Genomic DNA, 17,021 nt, shown 5'->3' on the forward strand with positions numbered 1-17,021 from the left:
CTTATTTTTTCTTGTTTGGTTGGTAAGTGAAAATAAATTTCTGATAAAATCTCATTGAAATTGTTCTTTAACAGAAACCATTAATCAAATTACTAAAATGACCAACTCAACAATTGACTTTGGTAAAATATGTCTGAAGAGATTGGATCAAATTGATTTTGATGTTGATATGCATGATGTAACATTTAAACTTCAAATTAAAGTATCATTTCTAGCAAAAAATAGAGTCTAATACATTTGCAAATTGTTTAATGGTATCCCATGCGAAACACGCCTTTATAAAATATTATCATTGCTAATTAATGAACAATTACGCAAGTAGGTCATTATTTGGTATATCCCTGATCTTGCTTCTTTATTCTTCTCAATTTTTCGACACGCTTAGGATATGCTCTAAATATTAAAGGGAAAAAACGTGCTTAATACTGTACTGATGACCATGACTTATTATTAAGACAATAACTTATTATAATTGCTTAATATATTAAACAAATCGAATTCAGACGTGAGGATTACTGTAGAGGCAGGTATACTGCATATTAATGTGAACGTCAACATTGCATATTTGGCCACGAGCGATTAGTATTACGGGCAAGATATGACCAAATTACATCAATTATTTAAAAACCAAAATTAATTACATGTTTTTTCAATTAAAAAGAATTTTGAACTAGATTTGTTGGGGGCACTCAAGAAGAGCGCACCCCTCCAAAAATTGGAGTATGCCACTAATTGCAATGCTCACACGGTATTCTTTAGTAAAAGGCGAAAGAATAGTTCGCTCTGTGCTCACTGCGTGGCTGCGTGGTTTAATTAGTCTTCTATAATCCCTTTTTATTTCCTCCAAAATGTTTGACCTTACTCTTTTACTGCCGGTGTGGGAAGCACCACAAACAATTCTCTTCATCAACCATAGCCCAAATATTAGAGCCCGTGCCAAGCTGCTATAATCTGCTTATTTTGAAAAAAAAAATTGTTTGTGTTTGGCAAATTCATTTAAGAAATACTTTTTGCAACATTTGGTAAACAAATTGTGTTTGGCTAATCTTTCTAAAAAGTGCTTTTAAGTGTCAAATTACCAAAAAGAATAGTACTAAGGTCTTATAATTCTTTTAAAAAAAATAAACTTAAATATTTATCATAAGACACTTTTATTATTTCTTATTTTATCTAATTAAAATATAAAACATAAAGTACAAACATATTAAAGATTTAAATCAATTTTACATATATAGTTATACCAAAGCATATAATATTATCTAGTATAATTACTTATTGTTACAAGATGATTCGAATAATTAAAATACATCATTCAGTATAAATTAGAAGTCTATTCCACAAATTACTATATATTGATAATCCACCATGAAATAATAAGTAAAGTTACTTATATATGATAATATTTCTCAACAATTTCATCTCTGCTTCTATCGCACGACGCTTCCATATTAGTAGAAAGCTTGCCTTGCATTTCTAAAGGAATATCAGAAGGCACATCTCCTTCCCCAATCTCTGCAATAATATCTTCATTAGCATAATAGTTGAATTTCTTTTCGGTAGAAGAATGTCGTCGGATGAAATTATGTATAGTGATGGTTGTTTGAACTAGATGATTCTGAGTGTCAAACTTGAAAAATGGCATTGAGAGTAAAATAATAATAATTTTAAATATATATAAAGATTCGTAAAAAAATAGTTAAGTATGTTTAAATTCAAATTCAAAAAGTGTAACTAATTATTAACAATACACAATGTATAACTTAATTTTTTTTTAAAATTTAAATTCAAAGAGGAACAAATTATTACATAATCTTACTAACTTTTTCCTAAATTGCCAAGTGACCTATTATGAGGCCACCACTTGGCTTAATGTGGATATTTTTTCTTCTTCTTTTAATAATATAAAGATAGATTATGTGATGCAATTATAAATTTATTATCTATTTATACGTAATTTTCACAAATTAGATTTGATGACTGTTTTGAAGATTCGGGAACTAATAGTATATAGTAGAAGAAATTATAAATGATTATTTGTAGGAAGAGAATTGATATCCAAAGAAGGATATAGATAATTTGTTTTAGTGTGAAAAAAGAAGAAGATAATTTGTAAAGTTACAAGACATTACACCAAGAAAAAATCAAAAACAAGAAAAGTCAATAAAGAATTTGGAAAGTTACAATATGATTCATGTATGCAATGTCTTTAATTTTAAAAGAATGGTAAAAAGAAAAACCTTAAATTTTTAAGGGATAATTTGAAAAATATAAATTTACGGTGAGGATAGTTTTGTCTTGAATAAATTAATTTTCTATTTCTGCTTCTACTTCTTGGAAGAAGCTAGAATTTTCTGTTTCTTCCCAAAAGCAAAAAAACTGTTTCTGTTGTTGGCCAAAAGTATTTCTGTGTATTAGCCAAAAAGCTTAATTTTTTTAAAGAGTACTTTTTTGGAGAAAAAAAGTACTTTTGGTCTCTAGAAGCTTGGCAAAACAGGCTCATAGTTTCTTCGTATTATGACCTGTATTCCACTTCCTCCATTTTAAGATAATCTTTCTAAAGATTTTCCAAGGGTTTTGCTCTGATTGAGTCGAGGCATTCTTTAGGAACAATAGGTTTATACATCAAATGAAGTCTTATAGTCAAAGAGATAGCTTGTGTTTGTTGTGTACGAGCTCCTCCTAGATTAGTTGATATAGTTTAAAGATATAGATTTTAAAAAATAGGAAGAGTAAGAGCATCATGTAAATATGATAGTTTTAGTCGTGTTAGCTAGCTATGATACTTTGTAAAATTTACTGATGATTAATAAAAAGTTAGTTACCAAATAAAATGAAGTCTTACAATAAAAGTGTGAGAAAAGTTACCCTGAGTTAACAAAATTGACCCACTTGCTAAACAATTAGAGGAAAAAATGTTGTTTTTTCTCTACGTATAAGGAATTCACACAAGTTAAAGTAAAAGTTATTTGCGAGTCTGCAGTTCTGCTTGAAACACATGAAAAAGAAGTAGGTTGTGACAAAGTTAAAATGGATGGAATTGAAATATTAGTGCTACTTCTATCGTATTTTAATTCTTTTTATCGAATTAGTATTTGGACATGTGCGTTGCACGTGTATCCTATTATTATATATTCCTTTTTCATTAATTTATTTGTTTTTTGGTCTGCTTTAATAAAATGTCACTATCTATATTTTGGTAACTCTTTAGTTTTAATGTTTTACCCAGTAAAATTGAGAAACATAAAATTTGATGGAGGAGTATACAATGACAAATTTTAATTTCACCCATAATCTATAAAAAAGTTACGAAAATCGAAAGGTTGAAAATCAGACCCTGACTAATTTGAGAACGTGAGTTTACTCCTTTGGATTTCAATGGCTATCAGAAAAGATGTTTTACGACCTTAATTATCACCCCAAGTATTTAGATTTTCAAAATAATAGAAACCAACAGATCATTTACACTTAGAAACTTCTAAAAGAAAAGTAATAGATAAATGGCTTTGAAAAGACATTTTACTGGGTTGTTGTTGTTTTTTTGGTTAAATGCTTAAACTTTATTTAACCAAGTAAGAATATTTATATCCGTTAGTTCTTTTTTGACTCTAGAACTAGATTCTATCTATTACACTATCTGAAAACTCTCAGCTCTCACTTTCTGTATGCACAGCTATCCTTCAATTATTTTAATCTTTCTATACTATACTAGGATAATTCTTCAGTCTTGCTAATTCTTTCTGCCATTTTCCTTCGTTATGTCCAGCCAAGTGCAGTTCCAACACTATGTCTTTGATTCTTTGCCTGCCTTCTATTGCTTCTCCTCGGAATCTTCTGTTGTTCCTTTCTGTCCAAACATGATACACCATGGCTGTGAACAGGAACATGAGCACTTCTCCACGAGCTTTGCTTGTATTTCTGTTTTTCAGCCATCTAATCTCCTCATCCCAATTACCAATCTGATGGGTTTCATTTAGCCAATGTAATAATTTAGACCATATTGTTTTGGCATAACTGCATCCAAACCATAACTGCTCCATTGACTCTTCCTCATTTGTATCACATAATACACATTCATTATCAACTATACTGCCCCATCTTCTTAGCCTGCCCACTGTGGCTAATCTCCAGTGAAGTGCTAACCAAAGAATAAATCTATGCTTTGGTATTGCTTTTGATCCTGTTGTAATCTTCTTCCACCAAATCTTCTAGAACTGATGTCTCATTACAATGTATAGCTTTTTGTTGTTAAACTTTTCATTTCTATAGTATTGCTCCAACTCATTTCTTGAATGCTTTTCCAGAAACCATTGCCTAGTATCAAAGATTTTCTTTACAATGCAACATGCTTGTTTAGGAGTGTCCATTATCGTAACATCTTTCTCTTTGACATAATAACTATGGACCCATTGAATTCATAGTGTATCTTTCTTTGCACTAATGGCTCATAACAGTTTGTACAATGCAGTTTTGTTCCATGAATAAATATCCAGAATATTTAACCCCCTGCTGATAATGGCATACATATTGTGTCCCATGCTACCAATGCTCTCCTTGATAGATCACTTTTTCATGTCCACGAAAAAGTTCTAAACACAACAACTATCATCTTGAGTATCTTCTTTGGCAATAAAAACACTTGTGCCCAGTAAGTTTGCATCTCGAATATCACACTTTTCAGTAATTGGAGTCTTCCACTATATGATAACAACTTAGTTGTCCAGCAGTTATCCTAGCTGTAATCTTTTCAATCAAGGACATACACTGCTGCACTGACAACTTCTTTGAAGAAAGTGGAACACCAAGATATAGAAATGGTAATTCCCCTAATGTGAACTGCATTTCTTCCAGTATCATCTCCTTGAATTCCTTTGTAACTCCTGCAATGTATAGAGCACTTTTCTCCAGATTGGCCTTCAACCCTGATACCTCTGAGAAGTGATTGAAACTTTTGAGCAACAATTTGATAGACACCTCATCTGCTATGCAACGAAGATTTAAATCATCTGCAAAGCAAATGTGAGTAATATTATTTCTGGAACATCTTGGATGATGATTGAAGTCTGGGTTATCTTTTAACTTCTTTAGAGCTCTATTCAGATATTCAATCACAAGCACAAAAAGGTACGGAGACATTGGGTCTCCTTGCCTTAGCCCTTTCTTCCCTTGAAATCTGTTTGTTAACCCTCCATTAAGGATCAGAGAATAGTTAACAGTAGATACACAGACCATAATCAGCTCCACAAACTTCACAGGCATACCATACTCTATTAATATCATTCTAAGAAAAGTCCATTCGACTGAGTCATAGGCTTTCCTTATATCTATTTTGATACAACATCTTGGTGACTCTCCCTTTTTATTGTATCTTTTTACCAACTCATGTGCTATGATCATATTGTCCAGTATGTTCCTTCCTTCGATAAAAGCTGACTGGGATTCTCCTACAATTGAGTCCACTACCAATTTCAGTTTTGCTGTGAGAATTCTTGATATGATCTTGTATATATTTGTGCAGCATGCAATAGGTCTAAACTCTTTGACTGAATTTGGGCTGGCCACCTTTGGAATCAGTGTTAAAGTTGTACAGTTAACATTCTTCAACAGTTTCCCATTGCTAAAGAATTCTAATACAGTTGTTCTGACCTCATCACCAATTGTAGACCAATATTCCTTAAAAAGTTTTGCAGGAAAACCATCTATCCCTGGTGCTTTGTCATTTGGTAACTCCTTCACTGCTTTATCTACATCTTCTCTAGTTACTTTGCAACTCATTATCTGTTGTTGCTCCTTTGTGAGACAATGTCCATTCCTAGCTATTTCTAGATCAATGCATGGTAATTCATTTGCTACATTGCCCAATAAGTTCTGAAAGAAGCTTTTGAATTCATCTGCAATCTGTTTTGGCTCTGCTACTCTTCCTCTTGTTCATTACAAATGGAAGCAATTCTGTTTCTAGCCTGTCTATTCTTTAATTGAGCATGAAAGAATTTTGAATTTCTGTCACCTGCTTTTATCCACGCTGCTCTAGATTTTTTTCTTAAAACTTGTTCATTTATTCCTTCTCATTTCTCTACCTGCACTATCATTTTCTTTTCTTGTTCAATTAGTTGTTGATTCAGGGGATCATTATCAATCTTTCGTTGGATATTCTGTAACTCCATTCTGATTTTCCCAATCTTCTTTTATAATGAGCTCATTTCTTTGTTCATCGGCCTTGTTCTATCTTGTATTCTTTGCAATTTAGTCCATATGGAGTACATAGTATGCCCTTCAATTCTTTAGTTCCATATCTCTTGCACACTCTCTTGAAATTCCTTTTGGTGTATCAATACATTATACATCCTAAAAGGTTTTTTCAAGTGACTTCTTACCACCTCAGTATTTATCACAATAGGAGAGTGATTAGAAATACCTGGTAACTCATACACTGCTTCTAAGCTACTGTATTTAGTAAACCGTGAGGCATTCCCAAACACCCAATCAATGTTACTATATATTCTTTCTCCAGCATCTCTTTTGTTACACCATGACCACTTATACCCTTTTCTATTCAATTGCCCCACTCCAATATCCTTTATATAATTATGAAAGTCTAATATCACAGTTTGATGAATAGGTTGACCATTTATTCTATCATTGACAAATATAACACTGTTAAAGTCTCCTATCACCAACCAAGACTTCTGCATTGTGCTATAAATCATCCTTAGTTGTTCCCATAGCTCCTTCCTTTCATGTATCTGGTTCTTGCCATATACAAAAGTAATACATCATTTAAATTAGGACCCTTTATCCTTCACTTGACAATGAATCACTTGAGTAGTGACCATCAGGATGTTGACTTGCACCATACTGTCTTTTCAGAATACCCATAGTCTACCAATTGGACTTATCTTCTCATCTGAAATATCTGCCAGTCATTTCCAAATATTCTTTTAACTTTACTAACACTCCTAGGCTTTATCTTTGTCTTAAGGCAGCCTAGTAGAGTAATTTTATTTTTCAGCAGATAGGCCTTGAGTTCTCTCTGCTTATAGGGCTTATTCAGCCCTCCTATATTCCAGGAGCTTATTATCATGGGGGATTTTCCTCATTGAGGTCAATCCCGTCAGTCATTCTTACAATGCTGCTATCTTCTGTATTCTCAATGTACTGTATTTGTTGGTCATTAACAGTTTTTCTATCTCATTTCCACTCAGAACTTTTTTGTTGTGGACCTTCATCTTTTGCTTTCCTTTAGATCTTTACTGTGGCTGAAAATTTTCCTCTTGTGTTTCAATGTTCTGATCTTCTTTTTGTTCCTTCCCCTGATCTTTCATCTCCTTATCCTGTGATATTGTTGTTTCCTGCACCTTTGTTGTTCCTCCTTGTTCCATAGTAACTTTTACTTTCCATTGCATCTTCTTTTGTTGCTTTATTCCGGCTTGTCTATCCTGTTCCTCCCCTCTGTATTTTTGCTTCTCTATTGGGGCTTTCTCACAATTGACTTCATGTTTGCCTATTTGGAAGCAAACTTCACAAAAAGCTAGTCTCCATTCATACTCTAATTCTTGTTCCATGTATGTACCCTCTGCCTCTTCAATTAACATTACATTTGGCAACTCTTGCGATATATCCATTTCAATCAACATCCTAGCATAAAAAATTCTTTCACCTTCTGCAGTTAACCTATCAGAGCATATAGGTTTCCCAATACAGCTTGCTATTCGCGCTAAATTCTCCTTTGTCCAATACTCCACTGGAAGACTTGGGAATATCACCCAAATTGGAATATTTCTTGTTTTCTCCTTACTCATTTGAAATTTAGGTTCCCATTGCTTCAATATCATTGGTCGATTATTAAAGGTATATGGTTAGCTTCTTATCATATTCAGATTCAAATTTGAAAACAAAGTATCCATCATCATGAAGAAATACATGTGGAGTTGTAACAAAACTCCACACACCATACACAAACTTAAGCATGTCTTTAAATGATGGATTTCCACCCAATACATACCCAATTAGCGATGTCTGCCATCTCTGAGTTTGCTCAATGACTTCAGTTTGATTCAGACGAACCATCTTCACTCCTTCTTTGATAATTGGGGGATAATACTCCAATTGCATCCCCTGTTGTTGAGATATGTTTCCTTTAACCACCTCCGCTAAGTTTATCTCTGTTCCCCGGAATTTGTCTGCTGATTTGAGAACATAAGTTTTCTAGCTTAGGTTTCTCTATTTCCTCACATTTTGAATTTTGCATGACAGTTGGTGCACTCCCCATTCCAGTCATCCAGTGAACTAGCTGTATTTGATTCATCGTTTGTGGAATCCCTAACTCCGGTGTTACCATTCTCTCCTCTTCTACCATCTCCGGTCTCATCGTCGGTGCCGTTTCATGCAATTTCCGTCTAGCCATCGTTGAAGGCGTATGTTTAGCTATCCCTGCTTAACATGCGCCTGTAGAGAGAGTTTATTTTATTTAAGTTGAAGTCTTACTGGGTTGTTGTTGTTGTTGGCTTTGAAAAGAAAAAGGATTAAATAAAGCAAATTAAACCCAAAAACAGATGTATTGTTTACACTTTAAAAAGTTAATTAATTAATTAAACTACCAAGAAAGATGTTCAAGCTGAATTGTAGAATCGGACATAAAAGTATTATTAAAAAAAAAAAAGCAAGAAACAAAATTTAAGAGAAAAACATGAAAATAAAACTATAAAATTAACAAAACAAAATTATAAATTTATTTAACTACTATATTAGAACTTTAATACAAATGACATTATTACAATTCATCAGCAGTAGTGAACCAACCTTTCTCTGTTCACATAACTAGTAGTCGTACCCGTGCAATGTGCGGTCAATATTAAAAATATATTAATTAAACTAAATTATAATCGGGCTTGTTTGATCCTATTAGATCGCATTGCTTTAATAAATTTCAATTGTCATCTTATTTGTCAATACGATATATCCAATAATAAAATCTTTATTAAATTAAAAGTACTTATATAGTTAGTGAATAACTTTTTTGTTCTCTATTTTTCTTTATTATATCATCCAACGTTTAGTATTATTACATTGTTAATAGAAATTTTTATTAGTATATTACTTTATTTATTATTTTTGTCTGCTCGCTTTCTTTTTGTAATATAAGAGAAGATATATAATTTATTACTGTTGAAATATTTTTTTTATTTTAAATTTTATTTTGTTTTTATTAATAATATTATCTAAATTTTAATTGTATAAAATCTCTATTAAACTAAAGGGGCTTGTACAGGCATCGAATAACTTTTTTTGTTATGTATTTTTCTGTATTATATCATCCAATATTTAATATTATTCATTGTTAATAGGAATTTTTATTAGCATATTACTTTATTTAATATTTTTCACTATTATTTTATTTTTGCAATATAATAGAAGATATATATTTTATTACTCTTGAAATAATTTTTATTTTAAATTTTATTCGATTGTTCTCAATAATATTGTCTGAATTTTGATGAACAAATCCCCAATTAAATTAAAGGGACTTATGTAGTCATCGAATAATTTTTTTGTTATGTATTTATCTTTATTATATCACCCATGTTTGAGTAGTTAATTTTAGGTAGGTAATTTCATTGTGTCTTTTTTATCTTTTTTTTTTGTAAATAATTTGTATATGTCCAAATTTGTTGGAGTTTTGTCCTGAAATTTGTCACTTTGTTAATTTTTTGATGTTACGTTTGGAATTATCACAATGATTTGCTTCTCCTATTCCATATAAATAGAATAAATATTGTTTGAATTTTAATGAATAAAATCTCTATTAAATTTAAGGGACTTATATAGTCATCAAATAACTTTTTTATTATGCATTTTTGCTCATTAAATTATCTAATGTTTGGTATAATTATATTGTGAATAGAAATTATTAGCATATTACTTGTTTAATATTTATGTCTGCTAATTTTTTTGTAATATAATAGAAGATATATATTTTATTACTTTTGAAAATATTTTTTTATTTTAAATTTTATTATATTTTTCTTAATAATATTGTTTGAATTTTAATGAATAAATACACTTTTTATTTCAAAAAGGAAAAAAGAAAATGACTTTTAAAAACGAAATAAAGAAATTAACTAACCTAAACCAACTCTCACCAATGTTTGAGTAGTTAATTTAGGTAGTTAATTCCTTTGTTAATTTTCAATAAATATTTTTTTTATTAACTTTCTGCCATGTGGCTTTTTTTCTAGGCTACCACTTGAATTAATGTGGTGCCTTTTTCTTTGGCTTTTAATAATATATATATATATATATATATATATATATATATATATATATATATATATATATATAGTGAGAGAGAGAGAGATTATTAGCATATTACTTATTTAATATTTTTGTCTGCTATTTTTTTTTAATATAATAGAAGATATATTTTGTTACTCTTGAAAATATTTTTATTTTAAATTTTAATACATTTTTTTCAATATTATTGTTTGAATTTTAATGAATAAATAAACTTTTTATTTCAAAAAAGAAAAACGAAAATGATTTTAAAAAATAAAATAAAGAAATTAATTAACCTAAACCAACCCTCACCCATGTTTGAGTAGTTAATTTAGGTAGTTAATTTCTTTGTTAATTTTCAATAGATAATTTCTTTGTTTTGGTCAAAATAAAAAATTTTATTCAACCAATTGTGTATATTTACAACTGCTAATCCTTTGGACTCTAGGATTAGTTCTCTATAGTCAATATCTATCCACTCAGCATCTCACCTATACATATCATCTACTAATCTGCAGAATCTATATAGGAAAACTGTTTAGACTCTCTAATAATTTCTGCCATTTGTGATATCTCTGCCCTCTGATATGTAGCTGGAGGACAATTTCTCTTATCCTGTAGTCACTTTCTTTCTCTTCCTGTTGAAATCTTCGACTGTTCTGTTCCTGTCAAACGTGGTATACAGTAGCAACAAACATCCATCTCACCACTTCTTGCCTCGCTCTGCCTCCCTTTGTTCTTTTGGTCACCCAGCTAAGTTCTTCATCCCATGTTGATATTTGTCTAGGTTCACATATCCACCTAATAGTTTAGCCCATATCTGTCTTGAATAAGTGCATCCAAAGAACAAGTGTGAGAAAACTTCATCCTCTCTTGAGTTACATAAAACACATTCCTTTAGGACATGGACTCCACATCTTTCCAGCCGATCAATGGTAGCCAGTCTTTGTCGAACTTCAAGCCATAGTATGAACTGATGTCTTGGCATTAGTTATGTTCCCATAGTAACATGCTTCCAAGATACCTTCTGATATTGTGGGCATAGAGATAGGTATGCCTTCTTGATGCTGAAACCTCCCTGCGTAATGCATTTCTTCAGCTCCCATGTACAGTCCTTGCCCCTATACCAGTTTCTTGCATCAAAGATTTTCCTCACAAGCCCACAATATCAGAAGGTATTGACTAATTATGCCATGTGACTTCTTTTCTAGGCTACCACTTGGATTAATGTGGTGCAATTTTTCTTTGGCTTTTAATAATATATAGATATAGATATAAATATAGATTTGAATTAGAATTTTTTCGTTTCAATTTTTATTATAAAATAATTTTAAAGTTCCAACTTTATTGGAGCTTTGTCCTAAAAATCTACACTTGTTGTCTTATAATTATACTACGTGGCATTATATAATTATTTACTTCTCTTTATATATATATATATATATATATATAGAGAGAGAGAGAGAGAGAGAGACTACAATATTAGAAAGAAACTACTCCACAATTTGAATCAAAAGTTTTTTATTTCTTTATTTTTATTTTTATTTTTTTATTTTAAAATAATTTTAAGACTCCAACTTGAAACTACTCTCACCCAATTTGAATAGGTAGATATTTTCTTATATATTTTTATTTTTATTTTTTTAATTATAGATAATTATAAGATATCGATATTTATTAATTCAAATAAAGTAACATATATATGTATATATATATATGGTAGTTTTTTTCCGTTATTTATAGATATTTAAATTCAAAAATAATAATCAATAACTAATTATTAACTAAACAATTAATTAGTAACTAATTATGCCATGTGGCTTTTTCTTAGGCTGACACTTGGCTAAAGGAGAGAGCTTTGTCCTCTCCTTTTAATAATTTAGATATTGAAATTCAAAAATAATAATCAATAACTAATTATTAACTAAATAACTAATTAGTAACTAATTATGCCATGTGGCTTTTTCTTAGGCTGACACTTGGCTAAAGGAGAGAGCTTTGTCCTCTCCTTTTAATAATAATATATATATAGAATATAGATATGGATTTATTGGATCAAGATATGCTTCGTAGTAGTACGCATAAGTCAATAATAACTTATGCTTTTAAGAGGTGTAAAAAGTCTGGCCCTTTACTTATTTTTTATTTATTTAAATTCTCTCTAATTTAGGAGGATTTATAGTGTTTGTATAGTTTTTCTCCAATGTGACTAACGAATGCTTTACCAATTGAGCAAGCCTATTGAATATTGCAAAGAGATAATAAGTGCACTTACAAAGGAAAGAAAAGTGTACACATGAGTCATAAACTCGAAACCATAACTAATTCTCCAATGCGATGAGGTAAAAAGTATAATTCTCGAATGAAAATGGGGTACATAATACATTTGAAGGAAAAGACAAAAGAGACATAAACGTCATCTTATAAGGTGCCGACCCCTTTTAAACCACCTGGCTTGAACCCGGGAATGACCCGAGGGTTTATCTGTTGTTATAATTTTCCCAATTTGTACGGAACCTCTCCAAAAGGGAAAGTGAACATCGAAAAGGAGGCTGGGAAAAATTAGGGCTTTTTGGAAGAAGAAGAAGAAATCAGCAAAACAATGGAAGGAATCACAGAGGGAGTGAAGAACATAAGTGTAACTGAAACCCAAAAGAAGAACAGGATCCAAGTCTCTAACACCAAAAAATCCCTCTTTTTCTATGTTAACCTCTCTAAGGTTCTCTTTTTTCTCCCCGTATATTTATTACTATTATATACTTTGAAAAATATAATGTTTTTAACACTATTACTGTATTTTGACGTGTTGTAATACTGTATTTTAGCAATTAGTCTCTTGATATAGATAGTTCCTTGGGTTGGTGATAGTGTAAAAAAATTTTTTTACTCGTTTTTCCATGTTACAAAAGCCACGCATTGTAATTGACACTAAAGTAATTTAATAGTGTAATTACTCTTTACCCTCCTCTGGGTGTGTGTTTGTGGGTGTGAGCTGGTGGAAATTGTCTGCACATATTTGTTATTACGATGTACTCGGTTAGTTTTTAAAATTATGATACTTGTTTGGCTGAAAATTGGTTATGGAGCTTTCTTTTGTTACTGAAAAGATGTTGCTTTGAAGACAGCTGGACTGACAAAAATCTTAGCTTCAGAAGTAATTCCTTCGATTTAATGGTTACATGGTTTGGGGTTAAAGAGCTTATTATGCTGGTTGATCTATGATATAATGCACTTGTTAGGGTCATTCGCAAATGGGCATATTGTTTGCTTCTCTCTCTTTCTTTCTTTTTCCCTCTATAAATCTAAAAGATTGCTTATCTGTGAGAGGATGGAAATGATTAATTATATCCTGTAAGAAATGACATTGCTCATAGTGGGACTGGAAGACCTGCAGAATATTATCAGTTTAAATTAATGCACAATACACGGGGTCTTTGTTAATTTAATTTGTCTGATTATTTATGTTGCCTGAGGTCTATTTTCCTGGGTTTAATTGAAATAAAACTAATTTCATCGATGATTCGGATGGTTGAAGAAAAATTGCTACATCTGTATTACAGAGGGAAAAAATGAAGAAACGTTTTTGTTTGAGAAGCATAAGTAAAGAAAGTAGTACAATAAAAAATAAGTAAAGAAAGTAGTTCTTCAAGTACTAGTTGTCTGCTGTAGTGGTCCACGACTTCACAAAATCAAGAGCGATGGCAATGGAAGAGAATTGAATACGCATAAGGTCTGCATAGATACCTCTGACTTACGCTTGAGGTACTTCATAGGTATATTACTTATCTAAAGGTACCTCACAGGTATATTTGAAAATATTGCGCATACAGTGTCAACTAGAGGGTTCGCACATGACTTATAATATAGTTTGAGGCTTTTTTATGCAAGTGGACTCATGATGAGCATTAGACAATCTTGAAAAAGGTTATCTATGAATATCTATATCTAGTTTCCTACTCTTACACCAGAACCACCATTGTTGCTATTGATCGGAGCTAGTATCCTGAGATATTTGATATTTTGCTTGCAGAGGTACATGCAGCAGTACAATGAAGTGGAACTCTCTGCTCTTGGGATGGGTAAATCTTCTAGGCCCTCAATTTTGAGTACTTGTTGTGGTTTTCCTCGTGCATATAATTGATGTCATATGGGTCTTCTTCTTCATGAATTGTATTATGCTGTTTTTTTCGCATCAATAATACACCAAAATCAAACATAAACAAATGAGTTCATACTTGGGTTAGGGAGGCTTTCTCACTTTCTGCAGCTAGTTTTCCCAATTTAATTTTCTTTTATGATTGGTGAATTCCAATCTTGGCGTTGTGTGATGCTGTTTTGTCATTTCAAGGACTCGGTTTCGTATTGTCACCCTCTATGTGTACAACAAGATTATAATACACAGTGTTGCACACTTTAGCAGGGATGTGATATGCTGGTGAGACAATTTTGAACCAACATCTGGCATAAAAAGCATCCTGTTTTTAAATTAAGAAAGTGGTTGAGTGTTTCTGGGATAAATTCTGATTGATCATAAACCTTTTTCCTGTGGCTTCCCAAGGATCTTTTCACTGAAAAGCAGAACATGTTTGAGAATATGTTTGAAGCGGCTCTTGTGCTTGCTGGGAAACCTTATTAATACAACAGAAATACAGAGTGGTGGCAGAGTTCAATTTGATGTTCTTTTCATATTTTATGTGGACTCATCCTTTTGCATTATATTGAGAACTCATTGATAGTTGAATTGGCTTGCCGCGTATAGTTCTCCAAAGGATTAACATTCTTTCCCACATGCATGCAGCTATTTCAACAGTGGTTACCGTTGCTGAAATTCTCAAGAACAATGGATTTGCTGTTGAGAAGAGTGAGGCTTCTCCTACTTCATTCTCATCCCTTTTATTGTCTTTCTTGCCATCTAACTTTGAGGGTACACTTGCTGCAGAGATCAGGACACTCACTATTGACATGAGGGATGAACCAGGAGCCCGACCGATACCAAAAGCCAAGGTAAAATCCAAAAGCATAATGAGTACTCATAAAAAAAGTTGATGCATTGGTCTGCTTCATTTTTAGTGGTTTTGAAGTAATGGAACTCCTTTGGAGGTTCTAGGTAAGTGCTAGCTTGGGCCTCAAGATTGTTTGCTGAAGAGTTATAGCATAGACCTTGCTTAAAATAAGCATTCAAGAGACGTGTGTGTGCTCATTCTGCTCTCTTTTGAGTCAGGATTGTGCAGAATTTTGCAAAAGCTGTAGAATAGGATGGTAGGATTAGTGATGGTTTACATCCTTGCTCACCAAAATGTTTGTCGAGTCACATTTGAGTTGTTAATCATAACTTGACCTCACAAGGGAGGCCCCACGCCGAGTGATTCTCCCCCAAAAAACTCTACAGGTGTTGTTCCAAATTGGTCAGCTTAGACCTGATTGAAAGTTTGTCTTACACCCCATGCCTGTTGATGTGCATTCCCTTTAAATTGCATTTTGTTTTTTGTTTTTGTTGTTTGCTCCTTGAAATTGTGTCCTATTTTTAAGTGCTGTGGAATAAAATAAATAATTTCCTTTGGCAACTCAGGAATGGATAAATAAAATCTGGGCAGTATTACATTGTATGTGATGCTGCTTTTACGGCTTTCATGTTCTTCTACTTTATACTCTCCAAAACAATGTCATACTAAAATGGATTGAAGTGATGTGAGCTGAAAGTCTATCTCTAGTGTATATGGGGCTTGCAATCCATCTTGAACTTTTTTCCTTTTCGTAACAGTCATCCTTGTCTGTTCTGTGGTATCCTCTTGTGATCAAACTAAGGTTTTTGTTTTATTTATCATCTTCGTTTGGTGCAGATTGAAATAGTGCTCGGAAAGACAGAGAAGTTTGATGAGTTAATGGCTGCAGAAGCAGAGCAAAATGGGGACAATGAGGAGCAGAACTAATTATTACAACATCTGCTCTCTTTCCTGATGATTAAAGCCAAGCTACTACTTTCAGGGATTCGGAAGAGATAAGGAAACTGTTATTGGGATCTATGGTGTTTGATTCGATCTGTTGACACTTTCTTAATCTGTTGAAAAGAAGAGGATGGTTTAATTTAAATTCATTTATTTTGTTCGATGTGTTTGCTTTTATTTACTCGCTTAACTAAGGTGGTGTTGGATGTAAAACAATCTTTACTCCTATCCTCACTGTAAGTGATGTAGGATCAATTTCTCTGATACTTCATCATTGAACAATAAGGATATGTGGGTTGATGATTCTGTAATTACATATCCAACTGATTGCCATTGTGCAATGCTATTGACCATCTGGTGGTGTCTCACAATTGGCCAGTGCTGTTTGGTGTGCAAGTATACTAAAATTCTCTTCCAAAAAGGTACCTGTTCATCAGCTGTTGCATGCAACATCTCTAAAACTGGTTCTGTACATGTTTCTATGGGGGCTGTAGATAGAAGCAGAAACTTCTAACCATTAGGTGGATGAATCGAGGTTGCTAGAAGGGAATCCCTGTTGAAAGAACTGTCATAAATTTATTCAAACGACGGCTGTGGAACGACGAAGCTGAATGTGATATGAGAGGAAGGAATTAAGCTGTCAAATGGACGAGTTGAGTTTGATTTAAATCGACTTTAATGGATTGATCATGAATCAACTTGTTAAAAGCTTGCTTGAGTCAAGATATGTTGGTCTAAATTTAGGTCAAGAAATGGCCAATGCGTAACTTATCCAATGTAAGTTAATCCTCGCCCTTGAATACGTTG

The 17,021-nt window shown here is 32.2% G+C and overlaps 1 protein-coding gene and 1 non-coding gene across 2 annotated transcripts; one reads left to right on the forward strand and one right to left on the reverse strand.

Moving 5' to 3' along the window:
* Nucleotides 1-684: 684 nt before the first annotated feature.
* On the reverse strand, nucleotides 685-802 carry LOC142163727 (U5 spliceosomal RNA). The gene has a single exon (XR_012694659.1). It is a non-coding gene; the product is annotated as a U5 spliceosomal RNA (small nuclear RNA).
* Nucleotides 803-12,721: 11,919 nt separating this feature from the next.
* Nucleotides 12,722-16,579, forward strand: LOC107800059 (uncharacterized protein At2g34160). Its single transcript, XM_016623204.2, has 5 exons — nucleotides 12,722-12,988; nucleotides 14,300-14,348; nucleotides 15,068-15,130; nucleotides 15,209-15,273; nucleotides 16,110-16,579. The coding sequence occupies exons 1-5, from the start codon at nucleotides 12,872-12,874 to the stop codon at nucleotides 16,197-16,199; spliced, it is 384 nt and encodes a 127-aa protein (XP_016478690.1). The 5' UTR covers nucleotides 12,722-12,871; the 3' UTR covers nucleotides 16,200-16,579.
* Nucleotides 16,580-17,021: the final 442 nt, after the last annotated feature.

Source organism: Nicotiana tabacum, chromosome 8, assembly GCF_000715075.1.
Source record: "Nicotiana tabacum cultivar K326 chromosome 8, ASM71507v2, whole genome shotgun sequence".
NCBI classification, from domain to species: Eukaryota; Viridiplantae; Streptophyta; class Magnoliopsida; order Solanales; family Solanaceae; genus Nicotiana; species Nicotiana tabacum.

Bases quoted from the DNA above. Each gene is read 5' to 3' on its own strand.
- LOC107800059 (XM_016623204.2), top strand. From the start codon at position 12,872: ATGGAAGGAATCACAGAGGGAGTGAAGAACATAAGTGTAACTGAAACC. The intron at 12,989-14,299 runs GTTCTCTTTTTT...TTTTGCTTGCAG, and splicing joins TCTATGTTAACCTCTCTAAG to AGGTACATGCAGCAGTACAA. The intron at 14,349-15,067 runs GTAAATCTTCTA...ACATGCATGCAG, and splicing joins ACTCTCTGCTCTTGGGATGG to CTATTTCAACAGTGGTTACC.